The 26734-nt window shown below is 38.9% G+C and overlaps 3 protein-coding genes across 3 annotated transcripts; 2 read left to right on the plus strand and 1 right to left on the minus strand.

Moving 5' to 3' along the window:
• Positions 1 to 11219, plus strand: axdnd1 (axonemal dynein light chain domain containing 1; the record flags this gene model as incomplete). Its single annotated transcript, XM_083887771.1, has 26 exons — positions 1 to 73; positions 881 to 1035; positions 1142 to 1245; positions 1507 to 1597; positions 1895 to 1980; positions 2080 to 2136; positions 2292 to 2400; positions 2679 to 2800; positions 2954 to 3094; positions 3245 to 3349; positions 4221 to 4341; positions 4596 to 4697; positions 4803 to 4969; positions 5710 to 5779; positions 6570 to 6804; positions 6915 to 7143; positions 7696 to 7789; positions 8390 to 8586; positions 8762 to 8846; positions 8956 to 9084; positions 9773 to 9856; positions 10244 to 10288; positions 10472 to 10573; positions 10684 to 10775; positions 10864 to 11006; positions 11107 to 11219. 26 exons carry the CDS (start codon positions 1 to 3, stop codon positions 11217 to 11219), a joined length of 3051 nt encoding a protein of 1016 aa, XP_083743897.1.
• A 406-nt stretch (positions 11220 to 11625) lies between these two features.
• Positions 11626 to 14284, minus strand: nphs2 (NPHS2 stomatin family member, podocin; the record flags this gene model as incomplete). The annotated part of the gene is made up of 7 exons (XM_083887772.1): positions 11626 to 11844; positions 12123 to 12201; positions 12326 to 12585; positions 12711 to 12793; positions 13162 to 13234; positions 13704 to 13807; positions 14026 to 14284. 7 exons carry the CDS (start codon positions 14282 to 14284, stop codon positions 11626 to 11628), a joined length of 1077 nt encoding a protein of 358 aa, XP_083743898.1.
• Positions 14285 to 17192: 2908 nt separating this feature from the next.
• On the plus strand, positions 17193 to 25545 carry tdrd5 (tudor domain containing 5; the record flags this gene model as incomplete). Its single annotated transcript, XM_083887773.1, has 16 exons — positions 17193 to 17406; positions 17567 to 17778; positions 18060 to 18333; positions 18854 to 19023; positions 19638 to 19721; positions 20276 to 20332; positions 20407 to 20569; positions 20645 to 20805; positions 21632 to 21846; positions 22294 to 22503; positions 22585 to 22651; positions 22940 to 23140; positions 23331 to 23462; positions 24684 to 24749; positions 25137 to 25304; positions 25462 to 25545. Exons 1-16 carry the CDS (start codon positions 17196 to 17198, stop codon positions 25543 to 25545), a joined length of 2475 nt encoding a protein of 824 aa, XP_083743899.1. The 5' UTR covers positions 17193 to 17195.
• Between the last annotated feature and the right edge of the window lie 1189 nt (positions 25546 to 26734).

A 26734-nucleotide genomic window follows, 5' to 3' on the forward strand; every position in this document is an offset into this window, starting at 1 on the left:
ATGTCGGCGCCAACGTTGAGAACCAGTTCAGCGCCAGGTTCTTCGAGGCCGGACACATTTGTGGACAACACAGGTGAAATAATGAGACACCGTGGGGGAGGGGAGGCGTTAGCATGACAGCTAACACGTCATATATGATGATTATCGACGAACAAAAGTGAAGAAAACATCACTCAGACTGCAACAACTCATCACCTCACACACAGTGTCAGTGTAGATACAGCTGCTGCTGTTTAATGTGTAATTTTTTTACCTGTATTTTATCTCATTATGTCAGGTTTGGACTGACGATGATCCACAGAGAACAGCTAATCTGACTCCAATAAATACATAAATAAAACAAGGTCCATGTGTCCCTCCTCAGTTTCTGCTAACAAAATAAAACTATACATCATAATGTATTCACATAGACTTACATGTTAGTTGAAATTGATGGAAATTGTACTAATACAAGTTAATTTACAATGAAAACTATTTTGGATTTTTTTTGTCGGCTATAACAACCTCTTCTTAAAAGGTAGCATGACATGGGGGGGAAATCAAATTCTAAATAATATTTTGTGGCCTGTGGTGCCATACAAGACAGGAAGTAGGGAGAAGGAAAAACAAATTCAGCAAAAACAAGGTATTTACACAGCAACATGACCGGGACGTCAAAGCAAAGTTGACTTCATTAAGTGTCCTCATTGCACAGACTGCATATTTGATGTCATACCCAATTATATTAGAACTATATTGCACAGTGTGATTCATAACAGTTCATTTTTAAGATTGCTGAAATCTGCAGAAGGTACAGTAATAGAAGATGAGAAGAGAATAGACTCGTAGTGTGACCATTTCAAGTCCACGTGTCCACAAAGTATTATTTTTCGATCAATAGCAGAGCCTTATCTGAAGGTCCCAGTGGAGAGCAGCAATACACAACTCCCTCCTTTCAACAACCACATCATCCCAGATGAACTGCTGGTCAGCCTGACCTCCACTGTCTGCAACAGGAACACTCTGGGACACACTGCCCATCATCGGCAGTGCAAGGTACACTGAAGCATACAGTGTGTGAGAAAGCTGTTTCTACAGGACTGAAATCTGTTCACGTCAGTGCTGTTAAAGTGCTTTTGTTTGTTTGTTTGGTTGTTTAAAGGGTTGTGGAATCAGACGACCTGATGCAGTCTGGCATCACCCGCTTGGACGCAAGAAATATCAATACTTTCTGGAGCAGCCGACAACACTGAGTGGAGCAGGCAGGTCTGTTATACCAACAACAACAATAACTTGAACTGTAGGCAACACATGTTTAATCTTGATACCAAGAAAGGACAGAATACTTTAGATTTTCCACTTTCATAACTGAACATGACGTAATGCCCCCATTAATTGTATGTTTTATTCGTTTTCTTATCTTTCTTTATTAGTTATCTTTAATTTAGTTATGTAAAATTGAACTGTTAAAAGTCGGAAAGTGAATAGGTGTGTGTTTGTCTCTTGTTTTTACTGGTGTAAATTCAGGGATATTTCATTCCTGTGTGATGCTATGGTAACGCAGAAGAAAACAACAGCCCTCCCACCACTCATCGACAGAAATAGCTGTGACATACAGGTAAAGTACAACTGTGTTTCTTTTGCCTTTTACCATTACCTTAAACATGTGGCTTATAATACAAGTAAATTAGTAACTTTACATAAACAAAATATCATCTTACAAAACATTTCTTCAACATGCATCTGATGTGATATTTGAATAAGAATCTGTTGACTGTATACTCTATAAATGCAGGATATACCACTGTCTTAAGAAACTGTAATTTACTTTTCAGCAGCAGTTGAAAAGTGTGTCTTCATTTATTCATCTACGTATGCAGTGTGAGGTGAAAATCACAGCCACGTTGTCTTTCAGAAGCCGAGTGTGTCAGAAAGTCTGATCCCAGAAGAATATCACATTTTGAAAAACAAAGGGCTGCGAAACCTTGAGTTCTATGAGGAGTGAGTCTGTTTCATTATCGTCATCATCCACTCAGTTTACAGTGTACCTTCATTGTCAAACAGTCATGTGTGTCACCTCATGTTGCTTCTCTTCGTCAGTGCGTTCACGGTGCAGCTGCAGGATGACGAGCACAAGCTACGGGTCTTTCCTTCACTGTGAGTTGGGATGTATTCATTTAATTTACAGGCAAACCTTGAGCCGTTGTAATAGTTCATTACATATCCTAGGATAGGTTGGTAAAATTAGAGATGAATGAACACTGTTAAATGCATGGTAGTACACGTTTTTTGTGTGTGTTCTGTGAGTCCAGGAAGCCCAGTGGCAGATTAGAGGTGGTCCAGCTGATGAGGATGATGGATGATATGCTGGAAAAGGCTGGAGTGGATCAACAGACTGAGGAGCTGACTCAGCTCTCCCAGGCAAGATAAGCACAATGTACACAGGCTGCTGTGAGTCTCTGTGGCCAGCAGCAGCGCTGTGATGCTGTTGTGTAAACAGAATAATAAAAAAGTGTGATTCTGACTGTAACATATATTTAAAAGAGTAGCAGTAGACTTAAATATATATCTTGTGAGAAAGTCTATTTAGCAGCTCTTCATCAGATAAAAAGTAATAGTAGTAGTAGACGTGTTCATTTTTCTATATGACACTGAATTAACATCAGCACTCAGTTTGTTTTTGAACAACGTCTTGGCAGATGGAGGGCCTGCTGCAGCTGGTGCAGGTTGAGCAGAACATCTACAACATTGTTTTCCATGAAGTGATCCGGCAGGTCAGCGTCAACTGTGCTGAGAGAGGACAGCTGCTCGCGAAGCTCAGGTGAGCAGCAGCCGCAGCACTGGGATAACGCTTTACAAACCACATAAAACCAACTTATGTAAATATGGATGTAAATAAGAACTGATATGGGATAACCTCGAGAGATTTCAGACACAGTAATGACCCCAGAAGCGCTCATGTTTGTGTATCAAGACAGCGCTACCAGTCTCTGCTGGAGCGAATCCCCTGCCGTCTGAAGGCTTTGCACACTGAGGCGGTGGCGCAGCGGGCTCTGGATCGCCGGCTCACTGAAGAGATTCACAAAATCAAGACATCCATGCAGCAGCTCAGCACGTATGTGGTTCAGGGTCAGGCAGCTAGATCATGATGAAGGAAATGCCACAAGAAAAAAATAAATACTTTCGTAGCACCTAATACAATGTATGACTATGTAAAATGCAGTATATGTGCTTGTTTCTGAGTTAATGTGTGCTTTCTTTACAGGGAGCTGTCAAACATCAGAGACCATGATGCCTTTGTTTCCCAGGAAGCACAGAATGCTCACGGGAAACTGGCTGATGCACTTGATCAGACTCTCACCAGCTCAGAGTTAGTCCTTTCAGCATAGACTACATTCACATTTTCAGGCTGAAAAATTTCTGTGATTTCTGTGAAAATTTGTTGTCAAACAAAATTCGGATGTGGTCATAGATTGTATATGAGTGGGGGAAAAAATGATTCAGGGAAATATCACAGTACTTTGCAATGTGGAATTATCCAAGTATACATTTTTAACTGATGTTTCAAAACATTAAACTTTTGTGGATTAACATAAAAAAAAAAAAAATTGAAGTTTTAGTCCACTAGATGGTGCCAAATGAACTCTCTCATGAGGACTATTGTGGGAGTATATCACAATATAAGATTTCACAAACACTCGTCGTATATCATAATATCATATCGTGGTGTCTCTGGTGATTCCCTCCCCTATTGTACATAATGTGCATGTCATGAATCTGAATGTTCATATTAGAATCAATGTGACTTGTTGCCTATATGCATACACTGAGCATTATCCTCACTGACCTGCAGCACCAGTGTAGCAGAGCCAAACAACAATGAAGGACAGAGAGTGTGCACACGTGTGTCATTTCACTGGACACTCACATCCACATAAAATTCATTTGCACGACACTTGAATGTGAACTATTAAATCTGATAATAATGACTCAGAATTGAACAATATAGCTGATAATGTGAACATACTGAGATGTGTCCTCACAACACTAGCTCGGTGCAGGACATTGTCCCTTGTAGGACTGAACTTAGCTAGAGCACATACTCAAACTCATACTTTGACTATTTTAAATAGTAACAATGTTTTTAATACTTTTTCATATACTTTTATAATCATCATCATTATGCTTATTCTGTTTCTATTTTGCATTTGTATTTTCATACTTTGATGTGTTATTTTCAGTGTGGTTCAGAGTTACCACCAGCTCTATGAGATGCAGAGAGGTCGCCTTGAGGCTCAGCTGCTTCAGATGACGAAGGAGAGAGACAGCTGGAGCCAGCTGACCTTTTGCCTCGCTCTCAAGGTGTGTAAGCCCAGATGTAGTTTTGTTTTTTTCTTTCTCCTTCAACTGGAATCACCTCAGTTAGTTACTTAGTTATTAATGTGGATAATTGCAGCCAAGGTAATAATATAAAGCGCTAAATATGCTGAACAACTGGTTATATATTTAAATTGTAATATTTATCTCTATGCTTCTTGGGTTTTATTGATCAAATATTTCAAAGATGATCACAATTGTTACGTAGCATCAGTAGATTAAGTTTTTCTGATTGTCAGGTGATCAGTGTGAAGAAGCTGCAGCTGGTCCGTCAACTGCATGTTCATGAGCAGAGTTGGTTCAAGACGGCAGAGCACATCATCCTTTACTTCACTTCAAAGGTAACTGCACGGCATAAACACAAGCTTCCACCTCCAGTATTACTCTATAAGTATATCTCACGGATCAGATAGACAATGACTGTGATGGTGACCGTCCTGCTTTAGGACAACGAGGACCTGAATGAAATCCTGGAGCTTAGTGACGACTGGAGAGAGCAGCTCTCTGCTTTCATGTCCCAGATGAAAAGGACTGAGCAAGTTCAGCTGAAAGAGATAAACACCATCCAGAAGGGCATCACAAAATGGATCGCCTGCTGCACCACACAGAACAAGTACGACAAGTTTAGATACCAAAGAATATGACTGCATCTTCCCTCATTATATAATTATATTATCATTATTATAACACACTCTTAGAAATAAGGGTTCCAAAAGGGTCCTTCTACATTTGCTTTATAAAAAGGTTCTACCTGGAGCCAAAAAGGGTTCTCCTATGAGGACAAGCTGAAGAACCTCATATGGTTCTATTTAGCACTTTGAGTTCTAGGAGTGTAATGCTGTTAGATATTTAAATGTAACACACAAATATTTCATTTTTGTTGGGACACAGTATAGTGTAGCTCAGGGGTGTCAAACTCAAATGACCTTGGGGCCAAATAGTCTGGTCAAGAGGGGGTTGGTCTAGAGGAAAAAACCGTTAAACTGTAAAAAAAACAATATGAGCTTAAAATTATTATTATTATTATTATAATAATATTCCATAATTATATCACAATTAAGATTTTTATGATGATATTTCACAGAATTTCAAAGCTTCAGCATCAGCTTGCTTTGATGGAACAATGTATACCTCACAATCATAACATAGCTATGATGCAAAATAAATCTGAAATCAAGCAAATAATCACATGGATAACAAACACCAAAAAACCTCATACATGGAATTTTATGATAATGTTTAGTAATATATTCTATATGTTTAAAGGAATATTTTGGGCCATGTTTTCATAGTAACATGATTAAGTGATGGGCCACATGTGTTAATGTGCCAATGTTCTTTCTCTCTTATAAGGTGTCCTGAACCAATGTATGAGAAAAATACAATGGAAAATATTCATGCTGATTTGAAGCAGTGGTCAAATGTAAGACATTGGTTACCTGCTTGTTTGTGTGTGTGTGTGTGTTTCATTTATTGTAGTCATCACTTTATCCACTTGTTTCACACCTGTGATCATCCGTCTTCTCTTATTTCAATCATAGTATTTGATGTTTGGTCCTGTCACATCATCTCATCACTTTCATCTTGTTCTTTGCAGCCTCCCAGTCTCTTATATTAATCCACATTTGTCATGTCTGATACTTCTCATCTGCCACCTGTCTGCTGTGTTTCACTTCAGTCTTCTGTCTTTTATCTTGTCTGTCTCTGATGTGTCCACTAACACTCACTTGTTGAAAATCCTACCGAATGATGAATGGCACTTGCTTTTTTGTATCCTTAGAATAAACCCTTTGTATCTACTTTAGACAAGGACCTTGATTTACAGAAGCCACAATCTTGTAGCACCATGTTTCTACAGGAGCCCGAATGGACAAATTGGCCAGAGCATTTTGACAAAAACAAAACCTTAGTGCTGACACAGCTACTGATAAATGAGCCTTATATATTATATAATTGGCTCATTCTGAGGTAATGAAAAACATAGGATTCCATAAAGCCAGTTATGGTACACATATATATAAAAAAAGAAGTATTATTTTTTATCTTCAATTTCTGCTGAATGAATGTTCATGTTGATGATGACCGTGCCACTAAATTAAAAGCATTCTAAGGATTTAAAAGTTATCATTAAAACAGTTTTTCACATATTTAGAGCTTTTTTGGGGAGTTATCAGTCCATAGCAGACGTTCTTGTGTGGTCTGTTTCACTTCAGGTGTTAACCCAACAGTGTGAACACTATGAAGGTGAGAAGCTTTTTTGCTGCCAGCAGACACTGGGGGAGCTTGGACGTGTCCAGGAAAGATGGCTGAATAAGAGCCTGCAGCTGCTCAGACGACACTGTTCTCCTGATGGCGAGCCCCCCGAGAGTGAACGGGTCCAAAAAGAGCTGGTCAGTGTCCTATCTGAGCTCCTCAACCAGCTGGACACACGAGTCAGTGGAGAGAGCGGTGAGCACTAACAGAGATACAATTTTGAACCCAGTCTCATGTCATTGTGAAAGTCTACATAATTGTGCAGGATTATCCCTAAGATATTGACGCATGTGTTGCTTTTTCAGGGGTTCATGGAAACCTGATGTCACTACTTGGCTTTGTGGAGTTCTGGGTTTCCAAGTTTGATGCAGTAATTCACCAACCAGAATCAATGTCTCTCTCTGATTGGCTGAAGTTGGAGAAGGCACTGTGTGATTGGCAGAGTTCAGCCAAAGAAATCTCACAGAATGTCTCCACCATGAAGACAACAGTGGGACAAGGGACCGAAAGAGCCACAGACAAATCCAACATACAGTATGTCTTTCCTAGTTTTTAAAAACTTCATATGTATCTTCAAAAGGTTCTGTTTATATAATCCTTCTTGGAAAAAGCTCAAAATAAGGAATTTTGTTTGGAGACAGATTCAAAATTATCTACAATAATGAAAAATGTTCACTACAAGAAATGTGGCATTTAGTTGTTTCTAAATTAATATTCTGACTGTTGATTTACTTCAATTATTTTGTGATATATTAAAATTAGAATGATCTTCTATCAAATCAGTAACAAATGTTTCCTCATATGTATAGACTAAAGTAGGTCTGTTATATTTTTTTCCAAATGTGTAATCTAATTTACTTCTGACTGTCCATTAATATGCTTTTCCCTGAGTTTGATAACACCCTTATAAGACTATAAACACATTGTTTTCATCGCCAGTGATAATATTTGAAATTAACAGTGAATGCATAGTTAACACTGAAATAAATAAATGTCCATTTATCTATTATCGACATTTAACTATTCCCTGGTTATTATGTGTCTTTCTTCTAAAATGCTCTGTTGTGTGTTTGTTTATTCAAACAGTCTGGAGACAGAGAAGCTGTTAGAGGAAGTGAAGGAGTTCATAACCAACCTGTCAAAATTTACGGATGGTGAGAACCAGAGACTCATTGACGAGGTAAATACCACTGAGGTTCGGATGAACTGATGATTAGTTTGAATAGTTTGCCAAAAATGTGAGTCATTTAAATGTCTTCATATGACCAAAATCGTTCCTAAGATTATGTGTTTTTACAACTCCTGTACAATTATTAAGTAAATAAAGTCGCTCAAGTGAAGCTTAATATATTATGTTGATGATAGTGGTTTCTTGTCTTTTCATTTGATGTCAAACCCAAATATTTTCAGTGGACAGCAAAAATAAAGGAATTGGCCTCACAGTTCTAATACTTTTGGAGGAGACTGTAACTCAAAGTATCCAATACCTTCTTTAGTGCTATATTGTTTTTCGCAGTCATTTCTGCTTTCTACTGAAATAAATGTTCTTATTTTCAAACACCTTGCCTGACTGTAACACTCCAGTGGGATGATTTCTGTCACAGGAGATTGAAGCAGAGGATGGACGACCCCCATCACCGTTTTTAGGAAATTAACCAGAGCTGCTGTGGTTTCAGACTCTGTGTCAGGTCCACAGTATCTGAATAAAATGGGGAGACTGATGCTTTCAGTTGTTCAATACAAACATTTTATAATGTTACAAGTCACTGTCTTCAATCAGGTTGGTTCTATTCACACGGCTCAGACCCGCTGGATGTTGGATCTGTTGCTCCTCACGGTACCTGACCATAGTGAGAGCCAGGACCAGGACCATGAACATGATCCTCACTTTACCACAAACATCTCACTGCAGACAATAGATGAAGATGCCAAGCTCTTGTCTGAGAAAGTGGACAGTTTTTCGAGATACATCACCAGGTACCAATTATTCTTTTTTTTTAACCTGTTTTAACTTTTTTTAACAGTTTAAATTCAAGCAGTCGATTTTAATCCGATTAAATAAGTATGCAGTAAAGTATGTGAGAGTAACTTTGAGACAAGTTAACAACAGAAGAGGATTAACTCATTAATAATGGTTTATGTCTCACTAAAGCATTCACAAGCTGATTCTGCAGGAGCAGACTTCCCCACATCAGGATGAGAATGAAAATGAGATGAATGAGTGCAGAAAGCTGCAGGTAAAACATCTAGATATAGACATTTCACCAGCCACACTGAATTGCAAACCTACACCGTGATGATGATGATGAGTGTGTTAGCTTTGTTAATGTGCACCTATGTTCTCAGAGGGAATGCCTTGACTGGGTGGAGACCTGTGCAATTCTGCTCTCAGGAGTGAAACATGGTCCTGTGCAGCTTCCTGTCAAACAGCCTGTCTCCATCTCAGTGTCTCCAGCAGACAGCAAGGAGACCCTGGTGAGGATTTGACTTAAATAATCATGAATGTCTTACACACTCATTGGCCATTTTTTTCAACTACTCCTCAACATGTAGACTTGGTCAAGGTGGCCTGCTAAAGATCAAACCTAACATGAGAGTAGAGTACAGATGCTTTAAATGACATGACAATGACAATGAACATGTCATGGTTGTCTGACTGGTCTGAGTTTATCACAAACAGCTCTGGGGTTTCCATGCTTTAAGCCTGCAGAATATCCAGTGGACATCAGTTTTCTGGCTAAAAAACAGTCATGTTGATGTCAGAGGTCACAGCAGAAAGACCAGAGTGGTTTTATGCAACAGAAAGGCAAAAGGAACATAAATAACCACTTGTTACACGTCACAACACAACATGTCAAACCTTGATGCAGATGAGCTACAGCAGCAGAAGACGTCACAATATTTTATAATGTACATATTTTATTGAAAGAAGTGGCCGGTGAGTGTATTGATAAACGATCGTGAAGTATAGATGTGGTTATTGTTGCTTATACTCTATGTTTTAACCTAGTTCGTCACATTATTGGAGTGAAATAGAGCTGATATCAGAAAATATGGATTACAATTGTTTGTCATACTGTAATATCAGTTTACTTTTGTTAAGGTCTGAATCATCTTAGCAAAATGTTTGAAATTATTAAAGCATATGTGTGTGTATTTACAGGTGAATGAAGAGGTTCCAGCTGAGCCTGCAACATCCAGGGGTGACGCAGAAGTCAAAGATGAGGCTGAGGCAGACCTGAAAGATGTCAGTCATATTAAGAACACGCATTGAGATGAGGGAGTGTAGTTCAGTGTTACACACTCCAAACTAATCATAACTGTAATCTACCAGTGAAGGAAAAGTTGTCCATCACTGCCGTACATGAGGAAGTGGAGCAGGATGTTGTTGTGAATCAGACTGTTCCATTTAACCAAAGAACCAAGGTTAAACCTTGTTTGTTCGCAAGTATTATTATGCAAGTTACACAATATTTAAATGCATATCATGTTGGATATGTGGAGCTAATCTGAATCTAGTAATTGTGGTTTGCCTTCATGTCAATTGAATGTGGATAATTACATCCATCCATCCATCCATCCAGACTGTTTTAAATAGGGTGGTTGTAATGAGATTGCTCTTGTGTGTTCACAGAGCACAGCTGAAGGACATGAAATACAACAGCAAGATGTTTGTGAGGTAATATTTTATCAATTGCACTTTGATAAGTTGATATCTGCACAGAAACATTCATATGAACAGTGAACGTGGAAATTTAAGTGTGTACTGTCATGAAATATATAGAGTTTCACAAATGAGTTTTACTTTTCCTTAGATACACACGTCAACCTCTCAATGAACAGTGCTGTGTTTGTCCTGCAGGGGGAGCTGGTGGTTTGTGAGATTCCAGTGGTGAGGCAGATTGGCTATGATGGAAACATCACACAAAGGAAGCTGGGAGAGAGCAGTATCCATCTGAGTGGGGTCAGGCAATTAAATCAGACACATTCATTGGCATCTCTTGCTCTCTCTGTGTTAAAATGAACAGTCTCTGTCAGTCTCTCTGACCATGTGTCTGTCTGTCGTTCTGTTAGACTGATGAACTGGTTGCTTCTCCGGTCACAGATGAAGCTCAGAAAGCGTTTAGTGATCTGACCACAGTGGTGTTACTGCAGCAAGAACTGCAGTAAGTCGAAGCTTTTATTGTGGTGGAGTTTTTTTTGGAGCTTCCCTCTGCAAAAGATCATCCAGATTTCACTCGTCATGTTTGACAGTGACTCTGAGCTGCGGGTCCAGAGCGCTGAGCATCGAGCCCTAAAAGCTGAGGAAGCCCTGCAGGCAGCACTGGAGAAGATTCAGGATCTAGAGAGACTGCAACTGCAGGCTCGGCCACTTCCGGAGCCCAACATTAATGAAGGTAGTGACTAAACAAACTAGATGTAATTACTTTTATAAGCGCAAACATGCAGTGTAAAAGTGTAGTGGAAGTTCATGTCTTTACTCTGTTTGTGTTGCAGAGAGAAAGACAACACCTCCACCCTCTCCACCACCAGTAACACGCCCAGCTCCTCCAAAGAAAACTCCAGAGGTCAAAGCAGCAAGCAGCACCAAAAGGACCAAGAAACGCTGATAAGACATGTGATTACACATCTGGACAGAATTTCAGGCTCTGTGTGTTCTCTATAGGATCAGAGAGGAATGCAATAACACATTAATATAGTGCACAAACTATCTGAATATCCCAGTTATCATGATATTGTCCTTATTCAGATTGCAGATGTGTTATGCAACAAAATATTTTCAAGTGTTTGCTCAGATTTCAAAATTTGAACAGTCTGACTTTTCTGGACCTTTTCTGAGTGAATTGTTGGATTAAAATCATAAAAAGGTGAAAAAAACAATACTATGTGGTTTTATTTGTAACAATAATGGACATTGCTGTCTTTTTTATTGCATTTGCTTTTGTGTTCCATGATAGAGGCTCAGATCCTTCACCAACTCTCAGTGGTTTAAACCAACCAAAAGCTTAAAACTCGTCACATCATTGGTGAGTCTGTTTCTTGGTCCTCTTCTGTATTTTTCCCCTCTTCTTCTTCTTCCACAGCAGGAGGAGGTGGAGGTGGAGGTAAGGATGAGTGGTCAGAGGTCAGATTGAGGACATCTGGGGGGAATGGAAGGACCAAGGCAGGATGCAGGTGACGGAAGGAGGCCCTCAAACCCTCCCAGGCAGTGGTCTCTGATTCTGTTGCTTTTACCTGAAGGAGAGAAGGGCTGATGTATTTGTAAGCGTTTTATTTTCTAACACTTTTGAGGTTTTAGGTGATCCTCTAAAGTGTTTATCACCTGAAAAGGGTGCATTAATCACACTGTTTTTCTCTGCTGTTAGCTACGTAATACCATATAATATCCAAAGAACTTGCCAGTTAGATACTTTACTTACTGTAGATACATTCTACCAGTTTTACGTTTACAGTCTAATGTTTTGTATTATATCTTATTATATTATTATTATTATAATATAAATAACCCTTACTCTGGCCTGCTGCTGTTTCTTGGCCTGAGCCTCAGCAGCCAGACTCTGTTGTAACTCCATGGGAAAACTGAATTCCTCTCTGAAAGAAAATTAAACACAAGCACAATCCACCCTCACCAGGAACTACAACTCTTAAAATGGCACAATGAAAACAAACGGGTTACATGCACATGAAAAGTAATTTGCTTCTTTAACTTCCTTACATGTCTGCTCTCTCCACACGGATGCCCCAGCGGCAAGCGACAGAGTCAACAGCTGTTTGTATCTGCTGACCAATCCTTCTCCTTTGCAGCACGACGTGGCTGAATGCATGTTGGGCGACTACATCTCTGACTGCTGCCTGGACAACAGTCTGCAACACTGTGGTCAGACTAGACAGGGCTGTGCTGCACAGAGCTATGTTCTCTATCTGGTAATGACACACCACACTCAGCTCTGGCCTCACCAAGTCCTTTGTCACCACCTGTGCACAGACGTTTATACAGCCTTCATTTGCTCACATTAATTAACTTTAATGTAAACTCTTGTAATGGTTTAATGTGCCTTCATTCATATCATTATTTATTACATTTACTCATTGTTCTGTACCGTGTGAGGAGGAACCTTCAGCATTTTCAGTCGGATGTCAACTTTGTGACACACGTCAATGAATGGGAGGTAGAAAAGAAGACCTGGACAGAGGAGAGAGAAATGTTTGATCTATGGACAGATTTTTTTTAACTAAAAAAATTCTTATGATTTTGTGGGCTAAAAAATGTGATCACAGATGTCATTAATTCTGTTTTTAACATACATTTTTTATCACACTTATCAATCACGCTCCCCTTTTATATTTTAAATCCGGAATCTGGATCCATTACCTGATCACCACAATAATCTAATAATCTCTTCCTTTGGCCATAACCTACAATCATATACATCAATATCTGTCCTTTACTTTTTTAGTTATGCTGCTCACACAGAGAACAAACAGGCTCATGGCAGAAAACATTACATCCTTGGCAGACATAAGAATAGCTTTTAAATGAACTGTGCTAACCTGGACCTCTGGGTCTTCCACGCAGAAGGTGACCAAGTCTGAAGACCACAGCTCTCTCGTGCTCCCTGACTACCTGTCACTCAAAATGACAGCCATCAGTCAGTCTATATGAATTAAAAAAGCACAACAACCCAGTGATGGCTGAAGTATCCAACTAACATAAAAATATGACTGTATAGATGCATGTAGCAGTGGTCACTAATGTGTCCAAATATTCTCCAACTTGCTGAGGTTGAAATAAATAAATAAATAAATAAATATATTACTTTGTCATTTTGACATTTAATGCACAAATAAGGACCTTAAGAGAATCTGAAATAATGCAAATGTGCTTCTGCTCCTCATGCAAACTTGAACTGTGGCATCTGAAATGAATTGAAAAACTAATGTTTACCTATTTCAACTTGTGGTTTTTAGACGTTTGAACTGGTACTATAGTACTCATGTATAATAATTTACAACATTCCAGCATGAGATTAGGATTTTCATGAAGCAGATCATTGCACGGTGCTCTGTGTGTTTGGTCGATGTATAGTTCGTACTTTGACACAAAACCAGATGGACAGAGGGAGTAAGACGAGAACCAGTGCCAAGACAAAGACCATCAGCAGCCACTCAAGCACTCCCAGGCCCATGCTCTTCAAACCTGCAGAGAGCCACAGCACTTCATAAGATCTCCAACCATTGTCAAGAAAAAGTTGAAACACCATTTTTAGCCTTAAACTCAGCTCAGAAATGTAAACAAATTACATATATTATAATATTTAACTCGACAAAATGCCAATACATTAGCTGAAAAAAACAATTATGTTTTCTTACAGAAGACAAAGGATCAACAGGGCTAATCTTCAGCCTTCAACTCACCATCTTCCTGCTCTGCTGACTCCAGGGGCCCCAGGTTCTCCTCCTTGACCTGGTCATCTCTCACTCTGTCTATGTCCACCACAGTGGATTTTACCTTCACTTCTGCCTCCTGCTCTACCTTAACCTTTATTGTTTTTGGTTTGTCCTTCTGCAGTCGCTCTTTCCTTGCCTCAGGAATCCGGCTCGCCTTTGCTGTCCTTTGCCGGTGACTCCTCGGAGGGACGATGGCTCCCCTCTCACTCTCCCTCCTGGACGTCATTGTGGATTCTGTCAGGTTGCTGTAGTGGACAGTGGGGTGTTTCTGTGTGATGGGTTAATGGAGGGTATTCTGTTTGGGATAAAGCAAAGAGTTGCTTCCGTTGGCTGGAGGTGTTGATGTGGAGTCACTGTGGTGAGGAGACAGAATACATACACACTGACATAAATACTGAAGCTGGGAGTATAGGGTGGCAGAGGGAGTGTCACATATTACCCTCTCTGCTTAGGTCAGGGAACAATCATGAGCATAATATTCAATAAACTATGTTTGGCACAATTTCCACAGATTGAGATTATTCTTTTTACAGAAACTGGATATGTTTATTTCATTAATTCATTCTCACTTAAAAGTATTTTTTCTTCTCTTCTACCACTTTTTTTTGTTAGTTATGTCTTGAAAGACCATCATCATATCACAGAAACAACATCAACCTAAAAACAAGGAGAGGCATCAATTTAGGAAGTGTTTTACTGTCTACAGCTATTCTGTAGGGAAATTATTATCTTTTTTAATTTAATTTAATTGTATTATTTATTTTTTATGTAATTTAATATGTTCCTATTTGAGTGCCATCCAAATTACTTTAAACCTTTATACCCTCAAACTATTTTGTTCATAACAGAACCACTGTATGCAGTTTAAGAGCAACATTGTAACAGTAGAGCTGAGGGAGTCAGTGTCTCTTCACCTGGAATGTGCAATCTCCTTACCAAAGAGCTGATGCAGTGTTTTTTTCTTTACAGGGACAAACACGGCCACTACACTCCTTCATAATACAAACTTAATGAAACTGGAACTTAATTTTGTGGCACACATAGAGTGGCTTTGTGAAAGTCAATCCAAATCTAAGTATGAAAAAGTACATCATTGATTTTAAACGTACTTGTTGTCTACAAGTCACTCAAAAGTCACAGTCCTACATGTGAAATACATGAATGTCAGGTATAGATAGGACATACATTCTCAGATTTACAGAATTGGTCAGAGCTCATGCACAAAGTTCAAATGTGCAACAACTTTAATCTGTAAAAACTGCCATTTTCCCTCCATCATAAACCCGTACTTAACTATTCCCTGTTGGATAATTTGTAGTTTTTTTTTTTTTATATATATATATATATATAAAAACTCTTATATTTCTTTTAACTGTTATGAATGTTTAAAATTTGATTAATGGATAATAATATTTTTTCTCCATAGGGCTTTCAGATGTCTGCAAAGAAGGCAAGAGGTATGTTTCTAGTTTTAAGAGCGTGTCTTCACAGGATGTTTGATTACTGCAAATCTCTGACTGTAAAATACTGTATTTGTACACTAAATAAATTGCATACATTGATACTTGAGTGCAACATAAGTGTGTATTAAAAAAAAAAAAGAAAAGAAGTCCCAACATTCTGAAATTCTTCTTACCATGTGAAACCTTAAATCACAGCTCACATCAACACACAAGACTATAGGATTAATTGTTTCCATACATATGATTAATTTCATAATTGGATAGCTATTTGCATTTTGAACTTTGCGTAATTATCTAGGGTACGAACAAAGCACTTAAACATTTATCCTTAAATTGTCCACTCCTGTGAACAGAACAATTGACAAAGATTGATTGTAAAACAGAAAACGTTTCTTTGTTTTTATGACCTCTTACAGCTCACCTGCAACACCTGCACTGACCTCCAGGGGGCCGCGGTTCACACATGACGAATGACTCCTCTCCCATGTGTTTTCACGATAACGCCGCATCGCCGACTCTTCAATTTATTGTAAATTAACCACATAGCAACAGTGAGGACCGGTTTATGCTGATATATTGACTTTAAACTATGTTCTAACATATATTTTTGGATTAGTATACCTGGTTGACGCTAGCAAAGCACAATACGGTCACGGTAGTCGTCGTAGTGCTCTGTTGCCGCAGGCGTGGAGTGGTAGAGGTAAGCTACATGCTAACAATAGAGTCTTGCCATGCCCTCAATTAAAAAAAAATAAAAAAATTGACAGTGTCATGAAACAGTGACCCGTGTTTACAGATGTTGCTAGTTGAGTTTAAAGAAATACAGCAGCTGTATTATGTTACGCTGGACTGCATTATCCGGTTTTAGGTTTTTAAAGTGGATGCTAATTAACTTTTGCTAAAATGTTAGCCACTCTCAGGTGGTGATGGTGGATTTCAGGATTTTTCTCCCCAGCATAATTATAATCTGTTTTTCCATAAATTTGCTAACCCCTAATATCTAATTTAATATGCTTTATCCTATGATAACTTATATTTTTATTTATAGCTGTGGTGGAATATATTCTAACATCTATATATTCTATAATATTTTACTTTTCCTAAGGTTTCTGTACTTCATATTTTATCACTTATCATTTTTTAATTGTACATGTGCCTGTTATATTGCTGCTGTAACACAGATTTATTCAAAAAAGAAAAGCAATTACTGTACAAGAATTTCATAAAAGGGTAACACAAATGTTTGAGAACTGTCTCCTAGAATTGTTGTTCTTTTATTTTAAAATTAGGGCTGCAACAATGAATTAATTGACTGACTAGTAAAGTAATTGCTGACAATAAAGCAAGTTGTTTTGAGTGATTTAAATTTTTTTTTTTTAGAAATAAAGTTCTCTTAATTCTGTGTAACTTTGCTGACAAAACAAAAAGAACAAAACAAATAATCGAAGTAGTTAATAGATCACTCGATAATAAAACTCTTGGTTGCAGGTAGCTCTGTCAAAAACAATCTGCATGAACACAGTGACTCAGTTTTTTTGTTATGCTGTCCTTTAATACGATTGTAACCTTTTGTTACTAGTATGTTGTGTTACTGAGAGTTCAGGACATGCTGCATGTGTTTTTGTTTTTCCATGTTTTACCTCTTGCTGTGCTTTTTGTGAATATACAGGCAAGATGAACCATGAAGAGGTTTTGGCACATCTAAAGAAGGACATTCGTGCCTTGCTCACTTCATCCAAGGTGGGCTTGGATCCTGATCAGCTCCGACGAGACTATTTGGGCATGTTGGGTCATCCTATGCCCCTGAAGCTCCTTGGCTTCAGGAACATCATGGATATGGTGAAGGACATGCCTGATGTGGTGTCTATTGGCATCAATGCAGATGGTACCATTTGCTTAAACGGTAAGGTCCACTAATTAATTTGAGCGTGTGTTTGCATTGAATTCACCTAGTTTGCTTATAATGACAGATTCATAGTTCCTCATTCTTGTTGCCTTTTTTAAGATAGTGTTACATGTTCTCACTTTGGTTTGTGCCATTGCAGCTGTTTGTGATGAAACCACGCGGAACATTAAAGAGCTGGTAGGCAAGCAGCGCATGTCTAAGTCTGACAAGAGAACCAAGAGGGTCAGCACAAATTACTTCTCACCCCACTACTCTCGCACATCCCCATCTCTGGTCCTTCCCAGAAGAGGTTGTGGTCCTCCACCTCTCCCTGCCCAGCTCAGGGCTCAGCTCTGCCTTCTCCTCTCTCAGGTAGGATGTCATCATTGATTGTCCTTTACCAAAATCCATTTAGAGTATTCTCTATAATAAGCCTGACGGTTTGATTTTGTCAGATTTTTCACATATTTGATCAAAGGCGTTTCAAGCCAGAAAGATGATGTCAGCCATTGTCGAAACATGACAATTATGAACAAAGTGATGAAACGCATCAACTAAATCAGATGCATGGAGGTCAAAGTGGTTCTTGATATGTAGCTCTTTCATTGCAAATATGGTGTCTTCCTTGAATAATGAAGTGGCTCCTCTCTCAGGGTCCTCTCAGGTTATCTGACCTGGAGGGTTGCTTCCTGCGCTGCTTTGGCCACCCCTTGCGTGTCCAAAGCTATGGCTTTTACACCACTGGAGAGATGCTGGCGGCAGTGGCGGACCTCGTTGTAATTCAGCAGACCAGGATGGGTTCAGTCATAAGACTGAGGGATCACATGGTACCCAGGCCACTGCTCATGCCATTTAATGTAGCAAGGAAGACTGGACCTTTAAAGCCACTATCCCAAAGAACTGACAAGCCACCATTCAAAGGGCCAGGTACCAGTGCTCTGTCAGCAGGTTTACACCCAGGTGTGTTTTAATAACATAAAGGGTTTTGAAAAAGTAGTATAAGTGGCAATTTTAACCACATTTCTACAATGTTTTTCTACTTACTTACTATAGCCACTGTCTGTATACTGTACTATCATGCTTGACACCTGGTGCTGGAGGCAGCTTTTAAAAAGTCATGAGAGCAGTGTCTGTCATGGTTGAATTTGTAGGAGTTGCTAAAGCAATGACAATTTTGTGTTGTGCTGTGACAACTTTGCCTGACAGCTCTGTTTGGATGATTCACTGTTTGACCTTAAATGCAGGAATAGGATTTGATTGGCTACCGCCTGGTCTTGAATATTTGTATAACGTATTGATTGGCTGTCGCTTGCCCTGCTGTTTAGAAAGTGGAACATTTTTCAACATCATGCAGTTCAAACAAAGGAAGGGATCAGCAATGCGGTTAAGCATTTTTAAGCATAAATTATTTAATACTCATATTTTGAAATGTTTTGTCCAAATCAAGTCTCATTAAAGCAGAGTCCTGTGACCCAGTCTTCTGCTGAGACTCCCATGGACCCTGTCTGTAAAGAGCCAATAACTGACCGTAACAAGCCACATCTGGTTGAGAAGAACCAGGAAGTTGAACCGGGGCTCAACCAGGAAGACCATCTCCTACAGAAGTGTATCCTCAAGGTTTGTGTTCATTTGAAACTAAGACACTGAATAATTTGTTGTCAAACAAAACTTTGAATAACTATATTCTGCTATGAATGGCTTGATTTCCTTCAACTCTATTATAAAGGGTTCATGTGCTTATTTTGTACTATGGGCGCACTATGCATGTTATTGCAATATTCCAGTCTGTTCTCATTCTAAGTGTCATAATATCACTCTGTCACAGCATCAAGCCGATAGTCACTGTCAAAGAAGATATATCGACTGTTATTTATAATTATTTATGGATTTGTTATTGGTGATGGAAATGCTGATGCTATTATTAAAATAAAAGTCTGGCTGAGTTTGAGACAACAATGAATATCCACTAAGCCCAATGTGGATATTTAACCTATCATCATTTCTTTTTTGGCCCTGACCTCAACTTCAGTCCTATTCGTGGAAGGGTACTGTGTGTGTCCGTCAGTCTACATCAAGTTATATGATGGAGTGGGGGGTATAAGACACTCTCGGAATGAGAACAGGCCATAGCACACACTGGTTATGTTAATGTTTTGTAAGCATTCACAATGTGCTGTTGTTAAGTTTAAGTCTCATTATCTTCATTCTTTTCCCCCAATATTCTACATCAGTTGGAGGAGGAACTTCATCGAACAATCCTGGAGAATGGCATTGCTAGCACCATCAGTCTAGAGCTGAAGGACAAACTGCAAAAGGTCAGACTTCCTGTTTGTTTATCAGCAAATTATTTTGTGTCACTTGTTGGTAAACAAATGTGTCTTGCCTGAAATGTAAAGTAAACATTTGTTCCAATTGGATTGCTACTTCCATTTGATTAACGTGTCAGCACGGGGGACAGCTGCAGTCTGTGACATTCTGTTTTCGGATTGTCCATGCATCCTTCAAAATGTAATTTCCTTATCCCTGGCAAAAATACTTCTCTTGGACTCTGAGGTATTAATTAGAATTTCTTGGTCAAAAGTTTAGCCTCACGGTAACTTTGATGTCTGTTATTCAAAGCTGTACCTGCATCATGATGGAAAGAAATGGAAAATATCCAAGAGGTGTTGGATTATCTAAACAATATTATATCTTAGTAATGTAATATCATTATTGAGTTTAAAAAAAAAAAAATCAATTTGTCATCCAATGTGGTATTGACACCTCTTATTTAAGCACATAGATTTGTCTTACAATGGTGCAAACCATAAGCAGGACACACAGTTTGACATATTGTAATAAAATCCTTTGTATCTTCATACTTCTACAGGTTATAGGTCAGGCCAGGGGTGGATTGTCAGTTCATGATTTGCCTGCCGAGTATAAGGTAAAAACTAGTAATTACAGATGCACTGAGACGATACTTGGCAGCTCACATCAACGGTTATTTATGCTCTTCAGAGGCTTTTGGGTGAGGAGCTGCCACTGCAGCAGAGCGGCTTCTTCAGTGTCACTGAACTGATCAGTGCCATGAGTGACATCTTCCACCTTAAACCTGCAGAAGACGACAGTGGACATCACTGGGTAATCATGAACGTAAAAGACAGTGACAGACCACCATCAGGTGTGTACGTGCATGTATTCATAAAATCTTTAAATGTTGTCTGTGACATAACGGCATGTTTTCTTTCTGTCGTAGTCTCAAAGGAAACAGGGAGTGTGGAGCTGTCATATATGAGCATCGACTTCAGCTGTGAAGAGTCTCCTTGGGAAGGCAAACCGGAAGCAGATGACAATAATAACACAGATGTTGAGACTGAGGAGCTGGAGACCAGTAGCGATTCAAAGATGCTGGAAATGGTTAGATATATTGTTGTACATTATTCAGTGTACCTGAATGTGTTAGAATGAACATGCATTTCTTTTTTCTTGGTAAAAATGCTACACCAGACAAAAGGTGATGCATAAACCCACACCATGTAAAGTTACACAAAAAGCATACATATAGAAAATATATACTATTCATATTTTACAGTACAGTCAGTGTAGGAGAATCATTTTTATTGTAAAAGCCTATATGGTGTGTTTACATGTGAGCAATGAAATATATCTGTGAAGGTTCATCCAGTGAGTGAAGAGATAAATTATAGATAAATAGACATTTTAAACAAGTGATGAAATAAATACATTTTCAATTATTTATCAAAAAGTATTTTAGCGAATGGGGAGAAGGACTAGGCCAGACCACTAGAAAATGTAGGTAGGGACCTATACCATTAATTTTATGTTTTAAGAAATTGTTCACATTTGCGTAGAAATACAGAAATAGAAAGTCAATGGCAGCAGACAAATACTGTGCAGAAACTCGTATATTTGAGTTAATAAGAAGGAATTAAATTTATTTTGATTGCAATGATAATGTCCATCTTAGCCAGTACTTCTGTTCTGTCATATATGTATAATATGTAATAAGTATAGACTGAGACATAACGTTTGTACATACTGTATGCATGTATGAACATTTTTAAAACAAAAACTTTTTAGACTAAAGAGAACAATCTAGAAAATAAAACACAATTAAAACAGCCACAATCTGTCACTGTAGGTTTGGCAGGTTTGTAATTTAATGATCGTTATGAACACCTGCATAACATATTGATGTTCTCTGTTTTGTTTTTTCATCTAGGTGTCTGAGGTGTATACTGTTGTCAATGTGCATCGGAACCCTGCGCTTCCCCTCGATGCCATGCAGAGTCAACGTCTCCAACCACCGACACGTCACAGTGCTCGAGAGCTGGTACAAGTCGTGGTGGAACAGGTGGAATCGCCGGGACACTTCTACATCCGCTTCAGTGATAGTGAGGAGGCGCACGCTATGGAAGACATGATGATTGAGATGAGGTGGTGAACACAGCTATAAGCAAAATATCAGCATTTTATTTGTCATAGTCAGTAATATAATACCTCCGGTTGTTACTCAGCTAAAGTATTTTTTTTCCAAAGGTGGGGTTGATGATTATTTGAACTAATATGCACTTGCTCCTTTGTCTTGTGTAAAAACTGACCATTGATCCATTCACTCTCATTTACTGGTTGTTTTAAGAAGTTAAGAAAAAAACAAATCTAATCTAATACACCTAATATTTAACTGCACACATGAATTTGAATTGTATTTTTATTGTATGATACCAATTTGATAGTGTTTGCCGGTTGTTTCATTTTAAGAAGAAATTCTTAAACGAGCAAACATACTTAAAGAGTTCACTGGTCATTGGTTAGACGAACTATGTTTAAAACCTGTCATGCTTCTCTCAGAGCAGTGACCTTTTTTCTTTTCTTTTTGCTTAGGCGATGTTACACTTATTCTGATGTGGCGGAGGGCTATTGCCTCCCCAAGAAATATGTCCGACAGGGTCAGGCCTGCTGTGTGTCACCTGCAGGTTTGTGGTTCTACCGAGTGGTGATCCAAAAAATCCTCAGCCCGACTCAAGTTGAAGTGTACTTTGTTGACTTCGGCGATATGACTGTGGTGCAGAGCGCCAGCCTCAAGTTCCTCAAGTAGGGTCATCTCGAGCGACTACTAACCAGGTCAGTGTGTGTTGTTTGTTCTGCTCAGCTCTCTACATCTTTGCTTTCCAGGTTGTGTTATTCAGTTCTTCCAGCACAAGCTGTTCCTTCGTCCCTCGCTGGAATTAAACCTACTTCTGTAAGTGTGAAAGCTAAAATTATTTTTACATATTGCCGTTAAATGTAAACCATTAGCTGTTTGCACCTTACTATTCAGCTTCAAAATGTAATGCACATTAATCCTGCATCATTTCCTTGTACACAAGTAGCATGTCTAAAAACCCTTCCTTGTAGGCGTTCAATGACAAAGTATGACAGTTATATTTATATTTAACTTGCAGATAGAGGTTAATATGGATGTAAAGCAAAAGTCATAATGTTGTACAGATTTACTTTTGCTCAGTGAATCGTGGTTCAACTCTTACAGGGCAGGTGGACTGCTGAGGCTGTGGCCTCTTTCCAGAAGCTGTGCTGTGATCGCACCCTGGTGGGCGCTCTAGACTGTTACACGGGAGATGTGCTGCAGCTCTACCTGTGTGACACACGCACTGCTCATGACATCTACATCCACACTGCTCTGATGAACCAGGGACACGGGAAACCCTGTAGCCCTGCAGAGAGTGCATCAGTGAGCCACACAACCTTAGCCTCGTTAATAGCATGTCACAGTTATATTGACAATGGTTTACGCCACTGTACTGAATCACTTTGAGAAATATTCACCACATAAATAAGAGCCGTAAAACAGAAACTTATGTCTTAGATTTAGGAGACTGCAGGTCATTGGTTCATTCACTGGTCCTATATTTTGTCCTCAGCTGTGTCTCCAAAGCAATCCAGCAAGTCTTTATCTGGGGGAGGGAAAGGTTGATCTGCCCGAGTTAGAGGAGGAAATGACCTGCACTGAGCCAGCAAACACTCCAGATGAGTCCATGTCAACCTCCCTAAAGGTACGTATAGTCTTGGTCACATACGTTTTATTTAGATATGAAGTAATGTACATTTTTATGTAAAAAAAAATGTATAAGGTACCCAATGGTACATCATATTTGTGTCCATCTCTAACAGACACACTTCTAGCTATGCTGTTCTGTACTATTGACTTTTTTTTCTTTTTTTACATTTTTACAATTACAGCTAAACAAATTAATGAATCACTGCTTACCTTTTTTGCTTGCTTTGCGGCTTCATGACATTTTTCTTATTAAAGAATGCACTCTTCATCTCTTTCTTCCCCTTACTTTTTCTTTGTTTCCCTGTCTTTTATTGTTATTGTCAGCAGGCTTTTGTTCTTTTCCTGTTCATAGCTCTTATCTTACCAGCCACAGTCAGTGCTGCAGGCCCACTGCAGCACTAAAAACACATTTAGATCTAACTCGCTGAAAGGTGGATTGGGGGGCGGGGGATGGTTAGTGGATCCAGTCCACTGCTGCTTAATGCACAGTCAGATAGTTGGAAGGTCACACTATTTGTTGGTCAATAAATGACAGCCAATTAATTGACTGTTTGATGCCTATTGGTTTTCAAGGACTGAACAAGGCAACTATAAAAGAAAATGAATACAGTAAATCTCCATAGTGACAAAGAAGATGTGTTCTGTGTTCTTTTGCTCCTCGATGTAATAATCTTGCAGTTATAGAGGAATTCATTCCAGAACCATGGGCACTTTTGAACAGATTTTGGCTTTTGCATAATCTGTTTGGTGCAGTAATACGATGTAACATTATTGTCATCTTGATAACCAACGTCTAATGTAACACACCTACAAGATTAGCTGTATGTAGATTTAGGAATCTCTTTATCGACCTGTGACAAAATGAGTCAAAATGAGCGCATAGTTACATTTGTTTGTGACCTTGTACAGCATGTTTATGTAATACTCAATCATGTCTTGAGTACATTTGTCAACATGAACAACCACAGGTTTAATGAGTAACATTAGAGTTACATTCGCAGGTTTGTAATATTGTTCTAGTGTAAGGGAAAATGTGTTATTTTAAAACTGCATACATTTCCTGTATTTTCTGAGTCTGTTCCAATCAGGTTATTGAGAAATAATTATACTCTATGGTAATTATAGCCTTGCTAAAACAACAAAGCTAATGGTGACCTAAGATGTTTACACACTACTGCAAATGTGATGCACACAGGATGTTTTCTTGGTGTTTCAGGAAGAAGATGAAGAGATGCCTGCGCTGGAGTTCATAGAGAGCAATGAAGTCAGCCCCTACACCCAGGTATCACCACCTGACACTGATTATACTCAGCCATGCTGACATTTTGTCAGCTTTTGTATGACATTGATGACGAAATGGAAACAGATTGTACTAAGCATTTTTGGAAATGTTAAAGTCCTAACTTGCATGTGATGAATTTATTGTGAGGGTTTGCTAATAAAAACACAGATACAAAGCATTTTTTGACAACATTTGAGTAGCCTTATGTAAGAGCATTTAGATTTAATTATTGTTCATCTTGTTTCAAGAATTCTACACAGGTTCACAGTGCCCTTTTCACTGCAGCCACCTATAGATTTAAATAATACATATTTCAAAATAGAATATGGTATAGTTCCGTTTGTCTGCACAAATGTTGCTGAGGTCTTACTCCTTTGTCTTGTTCAGGCTACACGGGCCAACCCGTTAAGTTTTCTGCTAAATGACCAAACACTCAGCTCTCGTGGACTGGGCCCAGTCTTGACAAATGAACTCTTTCCTACCAACTCGACTACCCCCAACTCCAGCCCTCTCATCACTCCAGATCTGATCCAGACCAAGACGACCTCAGCTGAAGTATCATTTGTTTATTTTTATGGAAGGAAATCAAGCACATTAACTCAAAACAATAAATTACAGTTGTTTTTATCCAATAAAAAACATTCCAAAATTCCATTTTACAGGTGGTGACAAATATTTCTCCCCAAGCAACGCCTTCCAGCATTAATTCCAGCTCCTGCTGTCAGACACAAGAAAAGGAGAAGCATCAGTCAAACTTCGCTGTGCCTTTGATGGTCAAACCACCACCGATCCTTAGGACGCTGAGTCTTCACACCCCTTATCTCGGCCAAATCCAGTGCTGCAATAATGGTATATTACTGTCATCCTTTTTGTTTTTTTAAGATCTATGCAAGTCATTCCCTTTTGCTATATTCAAGTGCACATAGAATAGGGTATATACAAGACAAGTGTTCAGGTAGTGGTTCAAGTGGTTATATGAGGAACTGTCAGAGTCGGTGCCGATCAGTGTTTTTAGCTTGTGGGGACACAGCTGCTCGTCTACTGCTGTCCTGTTTAATACGTTTGTGCCACTCTGGTGAATCCAAATGAAAGATTTCAAACACCAAAGTCACAAAACAACACAGTGCTGTGATGTAATGGACATTGGGCCAGGGAAAGAGTGAGTTAAATAGAGATACAAATCTTCTTCACCTTCAGTGGTGAACATATCATTAAAAATCATAGACTTGCATGAGCATAGTTTGTAGTAGGTTAACCTTTTTGTGGCTGAAAATATTTATTTATTAATATGTCCATGAGGAAAAGGCATTGGGTTTGTAACCAGAAGGTTGCTGGTTCAATCTCAGGATGGGCCAATGTCCTGTGTGCCCCTGAGCAAGCAATAGGTTCAATGCAGGGACAAATTCACTATCACTAATTGGTGTGTGTGTCTGTGTGCAAAAAATGACTAATTATTCTTCTTCTTCTAAAAGGAAAGATACAAACCTCTCATTCATCAGATTATTGCTTAGAGTTTAAAGGATTACACTGTGGAACTTGAGTCTCCATTTACACTCCTAGGCCCTTCTCTCTTGTAAGACACATTTTCTAATAGGATTATACAATGACCTTCATCAACCTACACATGTGCACACATTCTCTGTCTCGCTCTCTCTCTCTCCACCTCTCACTCTACCTTACAAAAAAAACCTTCAATGAAATTAGTTCATCCATGGATGCAGAGAGGGCGTATTGATTTCCATCCTGCTGCTTGCAGTGGTGGATGTACCTGCACTGAGAACCTGACACAGATGCAATTAGACCTGTTACCAGAGCTATTTGACCCAACAAACTGCTTTCATTGCATTTTGTGCTGTTATTGATACACTGCTGTTCCACCATGCTTCCATGTGTACAATGTTAATGAAAAAAAAGCATACCACTGTGGGTCAAGCTGATTTATCTACTAATCGCTCTTTGCTAACTGCAGCGTGACAGTGTGCTGC

This window comes from Microchirus variegatus (genome assembly GCF_963457635.1).
Source record: "Microchirus variegatus genome assembly, chromosome: 4".
NCBI classification, from domain to species: domain Eukaryota; kingdom Metazoa; phylum Chordata; class Actinopteri; order Pleuronectiformes; family Soleidae; genus Microchirus; species Microchirus variegatus.